Source organism: Choloepus didactylus, chromosome 4 (assembly GCF_015220235.1).
Source record: "Choloepus didactylus isolate mChoDid1 chromosome 4, mChoDid1.pri, whole genome shotgun sequence".
Lineage (NCBI taxonomy): Eukaryota > Metazoa > Chordata > Mammalia > Pilosa > Megalonychidae > Choloepus > Choloepus didactylus.
In genome coordinates, this window is record NC_051310.1 from 112,853,793 (window position 1) to 112,867,623 (window position 13,831).

The following is a 13,831-nucleotide window of genomic DNA, read 5'->3' on the forward strand; positions in this document are numbered from 1 at the left end:
CCACGCTGTGTGGGGCCCCTTGGGCTGCTGACCACCATCTGCCTTTCAGTCTGCCCCCCTGGGTTCTATGGCTACAGCTGTGCCCAGCCGTGCCCCCTCTGCGTGCACAGCAGTGGGCCCTGCCACCATGTCAGCGGCATCTGTGAGTGCCTCCCTGGATTCTCTGGAGCCCTATGCAACCAAGGTATGTCTCCTGGGGGAAAGCACAGGGGAAGAAGATATGGGCCTGGGAGGGAAGTGGCAGGAAGGGAAGCGTTTTGGGATTCTTGTCATACTCTGTGGAAGCCACTCCTTGCCTCTTTGAGGTTTGGGCCTACCTTTCTGAAAAATGGGCACAGCATCAGGTGAGACAAAGCCATTATGCAGATAAAGAAAAAGGCTCAGATAGGTTAATTCCCTTGTCCATGGCCTTGCAGCTAGCAAGTGGAAGAGCTAAGAAACAAATTCTGACCCCAAAGTCCATGCAAAAAGGATGAAAAATGAAATAAGCATAGCGAAGATCTGCATAAGTGATAACCAAGTGGTTATGATAGAAAACACTGTGGGAGCTCAGGAGATAGTTCTGGCTTTGGCCTGAGAGGAAAACTTCCCAGGCCTTCTCTCCTCCCACTCAGGCAAACACTGCTAATCCTCCCAGCACCCTATCCTGTCTCAACCTCAGAATCCTTCACAACACCAACTCCAGGCAACCACTATCCTCAACAGGAATTGAGAAGGAAAATAAAGCTTATTTGCATTGGTGTGCTGCTAAACTAGATCTCTAGGGGAAAACAGCTGTAATTTCTAGCATTCATGGATTTCCATGATTTCAAATTACCAATGATTTAACAACCATTCACAAAATTCCTGAATATTTAACAATCAGCAAGATGATAGGAGCTGGCTGCAGCACACCACTGCTTATTTGCCATCCCTGGCTTTCTTAGGCAAAGGCAGTGTGGATTTGGGGCAAGGCTCCACAGCTGTGCAGGGCTTCAGCTGGGCCTTAATCTGAAGAGCAGGGAAGGAAGAAAACATTCCAGGTAGAGGAAGCAGCCTGGGCAAAGTACAGAGGTGTAGACATGCTATAGGCCAGCATTAGGGAGTGGCTGAAGAACATGGTGGCTGGGGATGGGAGAAGGGGCTGGGAAGGTAGGCAGGGGCCTGTGGGACAGCTTTGAACACAAGGCTGCAGAATTTGCACTCTAGCCTGTAAGGAGCAAAGAATTATGGGATTTTAGAATAAGGTGAACTTAGAGCTAAAAGTAACTTCAAGGTCATCTGCATCTGGCTTCTGTTTAATTATTTCCATTGACTTAAGTCCACTACCTCCCAGGGGAACCCATTCTTTTGTTTGCTTTGTTTTTTAACTTTTAATTTTGAAATAATTTGGAATTTATAGGACAGTTGCAAACCCCACATAGAGAACTCTAACATACCTATCCCTGCTGTAATACCCAGATCCACCAGTTTTAACATTTTGCCACATTTGCCTTTCCCTTCCCATCCCTTCTTCCCTTCCCTTCCCATTTCTGAACATTTGTGAGCAGGTTGTATACATCATATTCCTTAAACACATAATACTTCCATGTACATTTCCTAAGAACAAGGATATCCATTTATGTAACCACCTTAAGTACAGCTATCAAGTTCAAGAAATTTAACATTGATATAAAGCTTATAGTCTATATTCCAATTTTTTCTTATGTTGAAATAATATCCTTTTAAGCCTTTTATCCTTCATTCTTACATCCCATCCAATATCATGTATTACATTTGTTATTATCTCTAGTTTCTCTTTCTTACTTTTTTTTAAAGTGTGGAAAAAAAAAAATATATATATATATAATATAAATCTCATCCCAACCCAGATTAATCACATTCACAAGGTTGTGGTACCCTCAGCACCATCCTTTAGTATAACTTTTTAACTTTCCCTTTATCCCAAACAGAAACCCTATACTCTTTTTGCATTAACATACATACATTAAAATACATACAATGGCTTTAGATAATAGCTCTGGGCCAAAGCATAGGGATGGCTGCCTCTGGTCTTGGGCATGAGTGTGTGGCCCTAGGAGTTCTCCATTTACACAGAAATGTTCCCTCTTCCCTAGGAAACAGTTTCCTCAGTTTGGGGCACTGCACTGTGTGTCCTATAGCCAGAATCCCTTGCCCCAGGCAGCCACTTCTGTAGAAGAGCTCTGTGAGCTGTCTTCTACATGCTGGACAAGCCCTGGGACAATGAGTCCCTCAGGCCACCACCAGATTGAGCCAGACATACATGTTCCCAGTATGTGTACAAGGTTTACTCTGCTCCCCGTTAAATTGGGACCAGGGATTCGCACTGGGAGCATGAGCTGGCTCTGCACAGAGCAGGGAGGGGATGGGGGAGGGGCCAGCGAGGGTGCTAAGATCCTATGGCTTTTAAGTAGCCCTTTTCTTGATCTGACACTAGCTCTGTTCCTGCAGTCCTGTAACTGTTTTCTTGAGCTTTTGAAAGGATGTTAATGCCAGTTGTTGCTGGTTATTCAACGTTTCTGTAAGGGAACAGAGCCCTGAAGTGTCTCACTCCACTGTCTTATCCGGATCCCATTCTTTTGATGGATAATCACCCCTTAGCTGGGCTATTTTTCTAAGTGTGTGGACCATTAATATGTATGAGTAAAAAGTTTACTCCATGATGCCTTGAGGTCATGAGAAGTTTGGGCCCCAGGGAAACATATGTGACAGTTTCATTTGCTTGCAGTCCTCCTAGGACAGTTTAATCATAACATGACACGCTGAGGTTTACTTATTAAGCTTCAGAGACCCAGCCATCAATACAGATGGGGAGAGTCTAAATTAGGACCCAAGCAGCCCGAGGAGGAACTCTCAGATCCTGCAATGTCTGATTTATCGCCCGCTGGCCTAATGAGTATTTTCCACATATAGATCTAATAGAGTTTGCTATTAATGGCAACTGCCCTGGTTAAATCTCAAACCTTGTAAAAAATTGAACTGACACTTTCTAATGACTGGCTTTCTAGCGAGTTACAAATTACAGACACTGCTTATGCAGAATCATTAAACATAGATTAAATATAACTAGATATTTTCTTTTCACCAGCCCCCCTTCTCTCCACCACCCTATCTTTGCCTAGCTCTTGATTCAGCTAAGAAGTCGACCAATTAATGTATTAGACTGATTGCATTAGCAGCTCAGTGGGTAAATTTGTTGGCCTTGTATATGTGAAAAAAGACTTCAAAGATAAGGCTGTCTTGTTAGAGAAGCTCAGAGTTGGTTTTAGGGGTGGGGTATGTAGAGCAGCTCCCCATTCCCCAGAGGGCCAGGGCTGGTAACAGGTTCCCCAAATCAAGCACCACCCCAGAGGCAGGGAAGAGAAAGCTGGGCCACCTGCTTTTCAGAAAGCCAAAGCAGTTGGAGCCCAAGCTGCAAACAAGTGAGACGTGTCATCCTTCTAGCAATGGATTTGCCCAGAAAGGAGCTGAGGTCTCTGCTGGGGAAGCACAGGACCCCTAATTAGCCAGCCTGCCCAGAGTTGCCCAGTAATCCTGTGCTCCAAGGCCAGTGAGCAAGGGTTACCACCCCCATTTCAAAGATGAGGAAACAGATGATGAGAGGGGTGATGTGGTTTGCTCAAGGGTACTTAGCCAGCAAGTGGCAGAATTTCCCAGCTGTGTGATCTTAGCCAAGTTATTTAACCTCTCCAGGCCTCAGTTTCCTTATCTGTAATGGTAATAGTAAGAATATGTAATAATAATAGTATTACAAGGTTAGGTGAACTAATATTTGTGAAGCCCTTTGAACAGTGCCTGGCGCATATAAGTAGGATGTGTTTGTTGAATACATAAATGCTACTAGGACCCAAACCCAAGGCTTTGGACTGGAGAGTCTGATACACTGCTGCCTTTCTTATTTGTCCCAACCACTAACCATGTATAGGCACCCAAGAGTAGACACGGCCAGACCCCAGGCACCAGGCACCCACAGTCTGGCTGGAAAGGGAACTTGCAATACAAAGCACTGGTATAAAGGACAGTCCAAGTTTTGAGAGTCCTGAGCTCTGGGCAAGTCAATTCTCTTCAAGAATCTTATCCACATTTTAGCCAAAGAGAAAGGAGAAGGAAAGGGCAAATAAGGATACACATTTTCACTTACCACTGGCCACAATGTAGTCACATGGTTATAACTAGCTGTGCAGGAGCCTCAGAAATAAGGTTTTTATTTTGGGTAGCCACAGCCTAGTTAAAAATCAAGTTATTTCTAAGGAAGAGGAGAATTGATATTGAGGAGCAACTAGCAGTCTACTATAAATAAAAGTCATGGGGAAGGCGGCATTTAAGATGAGTTTTGTAGGCCGAACATGAAGTTGAGGGGAATTCTGAAGGAGCAGCCAAAGCAAAGACACAGAGGAGGAAAGGCATGGAGTGTATTTGGAAAGTGATGAGTGGTCCAGTGGCTCATGTGTCTGGGGAGGAGTAGTGAAGGATAACCCAGGTGAGATAGGTTAAGTGCTGGTTTCTGGTTCTAGACCCTATTCTGGGGTAATGGGACATGGAAAATGAATTGCAGGGGGAAAAAAGAGGTACATGCTTAATTAACACACAGACCTAGTCCTAAAGGAGCTTGCAGCCTGGTTGAAGGCCACCTTCCTTCAGGGAGCAAGGAGTGGCTCCTCCAGGAGGGGCTGTGACCAGAACCATAATAGTGACCCAGAGTGGGTACACCATGGGAACTCAGTGGAGGGCAGGGCCTTGTGGACCCAGGAGGGCTTTCATGAGGAGGGGGTCTGGCTGAGGCTTGAGGAACAGGTGGATTTGGGGAGACAGAGGAAACAGGTGGATGGGGATAGATATTCAGGGCTGGCCCTCCAACACTCTGACTGCAGACCTGCCATACTGCATTTGGTCCTCTCCTTCCAGCTGTAAACATTCTCCACCCTTGTGGCTGTGGAATCAGTAATGCTGGCAAAGATGTGGTAATGGAATACAGACAGGCTGCGGAGCAGTGCAGGGAGCCTTGGACTGAGAGTCCCAAGTTGGGATTTCCAGCCCCACCACTTCTCATCTGTGAGACTGAAGTCAAGTGATTCTACGTCTCAGGGCTTCAGTCTGTTCCTCTGTCAAAGGGGATCGTAATAGAGCCTCCCACAGAGTGTGACCATGGATAGGAGAGGGAGAACTCATTTATGTGCAAACAGAGAAGGGTGATGGGGGTGCCAAGCTGGGCAATCCCCACCCAGATCTGTGGCCCCACGGTGGTCATGGTTGTATCCTGGGAACTTCTGGGGGGTGCTGCTGTGGGTGGGTCTGGGGAGCACCAGTGGGAGGGCAGGTGCCAGGCTGTCCTGTGCCCACAGTGTGTGCTGGAGGGCACTTCGGGCAGGACTGTGCCCAGCTTTGTGCTTGTGCCAATAATGGGACCTGCAGCCCCATCGATGGCTCCTGCCAGTGCTTCCCCGGATGGATTGGCAAGAATTGCTCACAGGGTAAGCTTCTGCCCAATGAGAGTGCCTCCTACCCCCAGGGTTAGGTCCTGAAACACCTCCTTGCTTGCCCAGAACCTCTCTGCCCCAACATCACCACCTACCAGGACTGAAATCACCTTCTGCAGATAGGAATATTCACCTGAGTCCCATTTAGCAATTTAGCTAACATTATTAATTATTAGGATTGATCATTGGCATTACTAACTGACGGTTTTAAAGATATTGACACTTTTGATAGTATACTATTAACACTGGTATAAATACTGAGAATTAATACTTTTTTAGCACCTGAGTAAAAAGCAGCCTCCAAGTTTGGATGGGGAGGAGAAAAGAGGAGGAGGAGGAGGCAGGGACTGGCATGCTGGAATTTGGGGATGGGGAAGTGAGGTGAGGCCAGGGTAGTCACCTTGGGAGGGGCGAGTGCACCCTCTGGGTGGCCTGTGTGAATGATGTCCTAGGCATTACAAGCCTGGACATTGTATTGTGGAGAGTGTTCATGTAAGGTACACCCAATCTGAATAGGAAGTAATAGCCCCTCCCCAATCTGAGGGGAAGACCCAGCCTCTGCCCTGTGGAGCTCCCTGTCTGATGGGTAAGACCCAGTCAGTACCCCTAGGGAGGTGCCAGTTGGATGACCTGGCCTGAGGGAATTTCCATTCTGATACACGTAGTAAACCACAATGTTTACACAGTTTGTTACACACACACAAAAACACACTCACACACTCCAAATCGCAGTCAGTCCCCTGAGAGGGGAGGTTCTGTAGCCCTCAGAGCAATGCAGTTAGGCACCAAAGACTTGCAGAGTAGACAGACTCTGGGCTTAATGGGAATCCTGATGGCTTGAGAAAGGGGTGAGTAGAGGAATTCTGGGAACAGTGTGCCATGCCCTTGAAAGCCAGAAAGTGCCACTCCTGGCATCTTGGCTCTGACGTGACTCCCTTCTTCTCACTTCCTTTCCAACTGCTCCTCTCTGCCTTGTTCTCACCCTCTGTCTCCACCCCGCCTCCAGCTTGCCCCCCAGGATTCTGGGGTCCAGCCTGCTTCCACACATGCAGCTGCCACAATGGGGCGAGCTGCAGTGCTGAGGATGGGGTCTGCCTCTGCACCCCTGGCTGGACTGGACTCTTCTGCACACAGCGTAAGCCCCACCTCCCGGCCTCCCAGCCACTCGGAATCCCATGCTGCAGCCTACTGGCCACTGCAGGCATTGTCCAGGCTTGCAACAGAGGGAGGGAGGAAGGAAGGGAGGGAGGCCCTCCCCAGGATTGGGGAGCTCTGCCGGGCAACACCAAGGCCTGGCTGGATTCAGGGGTCTGATAAGATCGAAGTCTTAGAAGGTCAGGGCTGTAAGATACACAGCAATCACCGAGTCCAGGCTTCCCTTGGTCAGAGAGGCCCAGAGTGGGGTGGAGCAGCCTGTGGCCCCACAGTAAGGAGACCTCAGTCTGGACTCTGGTTCCAAGGCCCCTTTGCCTAAAGGTCCCACCCTTTTAGTGTGAAACGGGGTACAAATCATGGATTCGACAGTTCTGGTGCAGTCTCACTGGTCCTCTTCAGCCTGTGCTCAGAGGAGGCAGCTCAGGTCTGCTCCCAGCTGTATGTCCGCGGTTGTCCCCACCCTCCAGCAACTCCCGTGACTGGGGGCCTTGTTTCCCCAGGCTGCCCAGCAGCGTTCTATGGGAAGGACTGTGGGCGTGTGTGTCAGTGTCAGAACGGCGCCAGCTGTGACCACATCAGTGGCAAGTGCACCTGCCGCACAGGCTTCACTGGACGGCATTGCGAGCAGAGTAAGCTTCCCTGATCCCTGGCTGATCCCTCATCCCTAAAGGGGAAGTGCCTGCTTTCAAGGTCTACCTATTCACGGCTCTGCATCCTCTGCTCCCTCGAATTTCAGAGCAACTCTCAAAGAACTAGGTTGAAGAAGGTCATCCCTACATTGGTGTTTGAAAAGTTTCTTCCTCCAGTTGAGGATGGAGATGGAGGGGGGAAGTTGAGGGCAGAGCAGAGACCTGAGGGGCTTTGGGGGAGTAGGGAGAGGTGGCATTTTGTTTGATTCTTCTTTGAAGCCCCTACAGTACCAAGCTCAGGGCCTGGCATGTGGAGGATGCTGCATAAATGTGTATCCAGTGAGGAGGAAGCAGGGAGTGGGTGGACCCTGCCCTCTCCCTGCTGCACCTGTGTCCCCCCACTCAGAACTATATATGCCCTGTCCACTCCAATATGGACAACAGGAGCTACAAACGAGTTTCATGCAGTGTGAGGAAGAATTGGCTGACAGCTGTCCACACATGGAATGGGAGGGTGATGAGCTCCCTGTCCCTGGTGGAGAGTGGTTGTGCCTCACTGCCTAACCCAACTCTTCATGCTACACAGGATGTTCCCCAGGAACCTTTGGCTATGGGTGTCAGCAGCTATGTGAGTGCATGAACAATGCCACCTGTGATCATGTCACCGGCACCTGTTATTGCAGCCCTGGATTCAAAGGAATCAGGTGTGACCAAGGTAATGCACAGGTGGCAGAGTCCAGGGCTGGGGGCTGGGGCTGAGGAATATTCCAATTTGAAACAACTGGATTTTATAGGGATAGTTTGTGACTTCTCTTTATTCATGTTTGGGAGGAGGGCAGGAAAGCAGGAGGGGGTTGGGCTGTAGAGGAGGAGGCTGAGGCTCCAAGTGCTGGAGGGGTCAATGGAGCAGGCAGCCTCTCAAGTAACTGTTTCCCCACACTCATCCTTGGCAAGTTTCCCATGAGCTAAGCGAGGGTAACCACAAGCTCATGTTGTGGAAAGACCACAGGACCAAGTCAGAGTATCTGCCAAGGAAGTCTGGTTCTGTCATTGCCTGCTGGTTATCCTCAGGCAGGTTATTTCTTTTGCTGGGCCCACTACTCTACATGCAAAATGGGAAGAGTAGATGAATCCTTGTCTTCCCCATGCCACAAGGTTCCTCTGGGGACCACGGGGCCACAAGGGACTCAGGTGTGGCTCCAGCTCTATAGTCAGATGGCACCTCATAGTGTAGATGTGAGGATCAAGTGAGATCACATAGTAAAGGACTCAGCACCAAGCCTGGTGAGCACTCAAGAAATGCTGGTTTTGTGTATATAAGAACCTTTTGTAACATGCTACAAACATGGAAGGAGTTATACCGTTGTTGGTTCTCAGAGATAGGGGGATGAGAAAGGGTTAATTAACCTCCTTCAAGAACAGGAGCCAAGAAACATTCGCACTGTGTTCTGAGGAAATAGCACTGAGAACAATAAGCAGCACATTTATCTCCCAGTGGATGGTGGTTTCAACAGCTGACTGCCAAGGAGGGGTTTAGCCCCTGCCAGGCTGGCCCACCACACTGGCACAGAGGGAATTAGCCCACCCTACATAATCAACAGGGGGTTTTGCTGGCTGTAATCCTGGACACACTGGCATGCCATACACAGCTTTCAGAGGGCCTTTCCTGCTAGTCTATCATTCAGTAACTCACAACGGGGAGGACGGTATTACTGATCCCATGTTACAAATGAGCAAACTGAGGTGTGGCAGAACTCTCTCAGAACCACACAGCTAGTAAGCAGGGAGAGAGGTTGAGTTCGAGTTTCCCATGCTCCTGAGAAACCCGACTGCCAATTACCAGTTGTACGGTGTTGGGCAAATTTCCTTACCTTTGGTAATTCTGTTTCTTTATCTTTGAAAGGGGAATAATTAAATCGTCCCTATTTTAAAGGACTGCTGGGAAGATTAAATGAGTTAATGTCTGTGGCAGTATTACACTCAGTTTTTGTTTCACACCCACAATCACATTTGCTTCTTGCCATGACCCTGGGACTCCATCTCCCTTAGGCAATTGAGGAAACAGAGGCACAGTGAGAGTTACACAAGGACTGAAAAACAGGGCCAAGACCAGAACCCAGGTCTAACGTAAGAGTAGGCTGGGCCCTGAGCTGAGGGGATCTGAAGAACAAGCACTCCTGCCCCAGGCTCAAGCCCACCCTCCACCCGCAGCTGCCCTCATGATGGAGGAGCTGAATCCCTACACCAAGATCAGCCCAGCGCTGGGTGCAGAACGGCACTCTGTGGGTGCTGTCACAGGCATCGTCCTCCTGTTGTTCCTCGTTATGGTGCTGCTGGGCCTGTTTGCCTGGCGGCGGCAGCGTCACAAAGAAAAGGGCCGCGACCTGGCTCCCCGTGTCTCCTATACGCCCGCCATGAGGATGACCAGCACTGACTATTCCCTCTCAGGTAAGCAGCCACCCTCCACCCAACACCCACACACACCAGAGGTAGGTAGGATCCTTGGGAATACCTTGATTTATTGCTGAAGGTAGGTGGTCATGCCTGCAGGGTTGGCTGCTGGGGCTGAGTACTCAGACTCCCCCAGAGGGACATGTGGGTGGGGAGCAGGAACCTGCTTGAGAAAGGCAGAGGAAGCTCCAAAGAGTGATAGTTCCTGGGCCCCCAGCTCTGAGCAGCTGCAGTTGAGAGCCTCCTTCCACGTCCCCAGAGCTTCCTCATCCTTCCTACCAGGCTTCGGCTACAGGGACACTCATATTAAGCAACAGGAACCTCTTCCCAGCCCATGTCCAGGACCTGTTCCATTTCTGCTTTCTTGGTGAAGGCCTCAGGACCATCCTTCCCTCCCCACTTCCCAGACACAAACCATTCCCTAAGTTAGGAGGGCCCTATTAGTACAGTGGTGCCTAAGTTGAGGGAGGTTTGAAATTTGGGCAACATCCCTCTGGCCAGGCCTGCCAGGGCCCAGTCTGTCCACAAATTTAACAACTCTAAGGGGCATCCTACCTGGAGCCTGAGAGCGGGATGGGGCTGCTGGGCTGGGCCTTTCATCTCCCCTGAATGGCTGCTGTGAAATAAGAAAGGTTTTTTCTTTCATATTTAGCTAAACAGTAGAGGTCAGAATGCTCTGGAATTGCCATAGCCCTGCCCACTTCCCAACCCTTTACCTGTGGTGACAGGCCATGGGAGGCTGGGCCTGTCTGGATAAGCACAAGGATGCTGGGTCTTTCCAGCTGACCCAGTCATGGCTATTCATGACTGACCTGCAGCTTCCTGTACTTTTGCTTAGAAATCTCAGATCAATTCAGCCCATTCCTGCTAAGTGTTGCCTACTGTGTGCCCAGCTCCATGCTAGGTGCTACAAGATATAGAGAGGCAGCTGGGTGAAGGCTCTAACTTCAAAGAACTCTCGGCCAGTATTCCCCCCTGCCAAAACAGACATCCTCTGATGAAATCCCAAGCCCACAGAGAAGATTTGGGGATTTTCTTCTCTGACTATACAATGAGTAAGGTCAAGGTTGGCCAGGTTTCCTCATACCATTCCTCTGGAATTTCCCAGCCCTGTGGAGAGGTCCTAGAATCCTCTAGCAAGCCAGAAGGAAGGCAGGGGTCTGTGTCCCAGGGCCAGGAGAAGTGGGATTTCTCCTTATGGATTCACTGCCAGGGTCTGGCCCTGAAGGGAAGTAGGGGAGGGCAGCCCAGCCTTAAGTAGAGGCCAGGACACCTGAGGCTATCAATATCTACATTCCTTGTCCAGGCTCTAGCTTTGGTGCCACCATCCACACTGGCAAGCCTAACCTGCATCCTGCATGCTTCAGGGAGGGCCAGCATGAGGGAGGAAACAAATCAGGCACTTCAGATTTCTCTGGGGGTTAGTGGATGCTGGGGGGCCGGGAAACTGGCTGGCTCTCTCTGCAGGGCTCTCTCAAGGCTGCCCAGCCTAAACGTTGTTAGTATTGGGGGTATGTCATGCCAGGACAGGGGTATGACGGTATGTGGCACCTTGTTCTCTTCCCAGATTTGTCTCAAAGTAGCAGCCATGCCCAGTACTTTCCCAATTCCAGCTACCAGGCACTGGCATGCGGGGGGCCTGCCACCAGCCAGGCCAGCACTCTGGACAGGAACAGCCCCACCAAGGTACCGGGCCCCTGATCCCGCAACCCCCATACAACATCCCCCTTGGAGCCCTTACCTCTGCCTGGGAAGGAACTGCAACCCCCACCTGGAGGGTCCATGTGGCACCAAGCGCCAATACATTAAACACAGCTCTATGCTCCATGGCACATGTAAACACTTTGTGAAGTGTGTTGCAGGGAGTCAGCATATTACATGGAGCCAATATGTGCCCTGTAGCCAGCAGGCATCACATGTAACCAACCCATAGCACCTCTCAATATTATACATATACCCCAACTTCGTGTGTAACCTACCAGGTACTGACTTGTAATCATCATGAGTAGCCTTCTCATTACACAATCACATACACCATATCCAGTTTTGCCACGTGGTGTTAACACATCATAAGTAATCAAAATACTATACAATCTACAAACAATCACTGCAGTACATTACTAACAATGTGTATAACTGCCACATTATAGAGTAACCACTATCATTCAAGTAACCAAAGTCCCTTGTATCTGTATGTACCACATGTCATCAATACACCACCCATAACCATTTGGTGTAGCCTGAACCAACACAAGGGACATGGAACCAAACATCAGCTGTAATGAGTATTCATGTTGACAGTGAGTCCTACAAGTCCTCAAGGGCAGCTGTGTGCCACCCTGTACAGGGCCTGCCCTGACAACTCCGAGCATAACCTTGGCTGATGGCAAGACGTCCTCTTATATTAACAAACCTTGGCAAGGATGTCTCAGCAAACATGTAGACAATGTGGAGAGAGCCCCAGTGATGTGCCAGGACACATGCTGGGCACAGTGGGTGATTCAGAAATGAACAACAGCCCCAAGGACCACAGAGTCTGATGGGCTCACACCACACACACCCAGACACCCACCTGTACACACACACACACACACACACACACACACACACACACACACACACACACACACACACACACACACAAAACAGCAGGACCACTTAGTAGACAATCCCAGGACTCTTAGCTTCCTGTAGCAGCCATCCTGGGCCAAAAGCATAGACAACAGCACAGCTTTCACATTCCAGGCTTCTGTCCAAGAGCTCTGGGAATACTTTCCTCTCTGTCTGCCCTACCAAGAATGCCCACCAGCCCACAGACCATGTCTTCTGCCACAGACATGGCAGCACTGCATCCTGAACCCCACAGCAATAACACAGACACTGTACAGCCCCAAGGGCAACTGACTTCAAGCCAGTACACAAAGAGGCTACTCTCTTCAGGGGTGCTCAGCCCAGTTTTCCTACCTATGAAACAGGAAGTGTTGTGTGGAGGGTACCTTGAGGCCCATGTGCAAAGTCTCTGGCCATTAACCCTATACACAGCCTTGTAGCTTTGGCCACTCTTACTGTGCGTCTTCTTGGTCCAGACCCTCATTCCCAGCATTAGCTTTAAGCTTGTCTGAAGAGCTAGAAGCTGAGGGCAAGGTAACACAAGGGGAAGAGAATGTGGAATTTCTTAGTAGGAGGCCCTTAATTAACTAGACCTATCTTATCAGAACTTACAGCAGTTTGGAGGCAGAGGAAGCCAGGGATGAGAAGCACAGGCCTTCTTGTGGCCATGTTGCTCTTGGTCTCACTCTCACAAGGAAGCACCAGCCACCCTCTTTTAGTAAGGGACCCAAGTTACTGCAAAATTGCTCAACTGGCAACCCTCTGATACAGAGTGGCTCTGTACAGTCAAGGGCTCCTCAGTATGGCAGAAAGGGCATGTATGGGTAAAGGCAGATGATGATGACAGAAAGGACATGGGCCTGGGAGTTCAGACTTGAGTTCTAGAACTAGCTCTGCCACTGACTCCTTGTCTGCCCACAAGCAAGGCCTACATGCCAGGACTCAGGTCCCATTTGTGAAATGTGGATAACCATCCTTACCTCATATGAAGGACAGCTGTGAGAATCCAGGGAGGAGGAGGATTGCACCATAAGCCTCAAGACACCCTGCCCTGAAGCTTTCCCTAGGTCATATTAAAGGTTCACACTCTGCCTAGGGTAGGAGGCAGGGGTGACAGTGATGTTGCAGGCAGCTTCAGCACTCACCTCCCTATGTGATGGAGATGACATCATGTTGCAGCTGAAACACTGCCAGAGTCCCCACTCCTGCAACTCTGCCCCAACTTCTTTAAGGTCCCAGCTTGGCCCCACTCAGCTGACTTGCTTCCTCTGTCAGAGCCAGCTTGGCTCAGGCCAATTCTTGGCTTTGGGAGGTCCTGTCCCTGCCCAGTCTGCCCCAAGGGGCCAAAAATCCTACAACTTCAGCCATACAGCTTACATGGGGGTATGCTCTAGTCTCACTAGCCTCAGCCACACTATGGTGGCCTATCTTGAAACACCTGTCTCTCTTTCCCTCAACGGTCTAGGACCTAGGTGGGTCAGCATCATCACAGGGGCGGATGCACTGAGA

The 13,831-nt window shown here is 49.7% G+C and overlaps 1 protein-coding gene across 2 annotated transcripts in view; it reads left to right on the top strand.

The window, feature by feature from the left end:
* MEGF11 (multiple EGF like domains 11) overlaps positions 1 to 13,831 on the top strand; it is a 356,197-nt gene that overhangs the window by 328,059 nt on the left and 14,307 nt on the right. For both annotated transcript variants that reach the window (XM_037833634.1, XM_037833633.1), the window contains exons 15-21: positions 50 to 184; positions 5,343 to 5,471; positions 6,484 to 6,612; positions 7,133 to 7,261; positions 7,848 to 7,976; positions 9,473 to 9,709; positions 11,280 to 11,398. In XM_037833634.1, the coding sequence (XP_037689562.1) occupies positions 50 to 184; positions 5,343 to 5,471; positions 6,484 to 6,612; positions 7,133 to 7,261; positions 7,848 to 7,976; positions 9,473 to 9,709; positions 11,280 to 11,398 (1,007 nt within the window). The remainder of the gene's footprint in view (positions 1 to 49; positions 185 to 5,342; positions 5,472 to 6,483; positions 6,613 to 7,132; positions 7,262 to 7,847; positions 7,977 to 9,472; positions 9,710 to 11,279; positions 11,399 to 13,831) is intronic.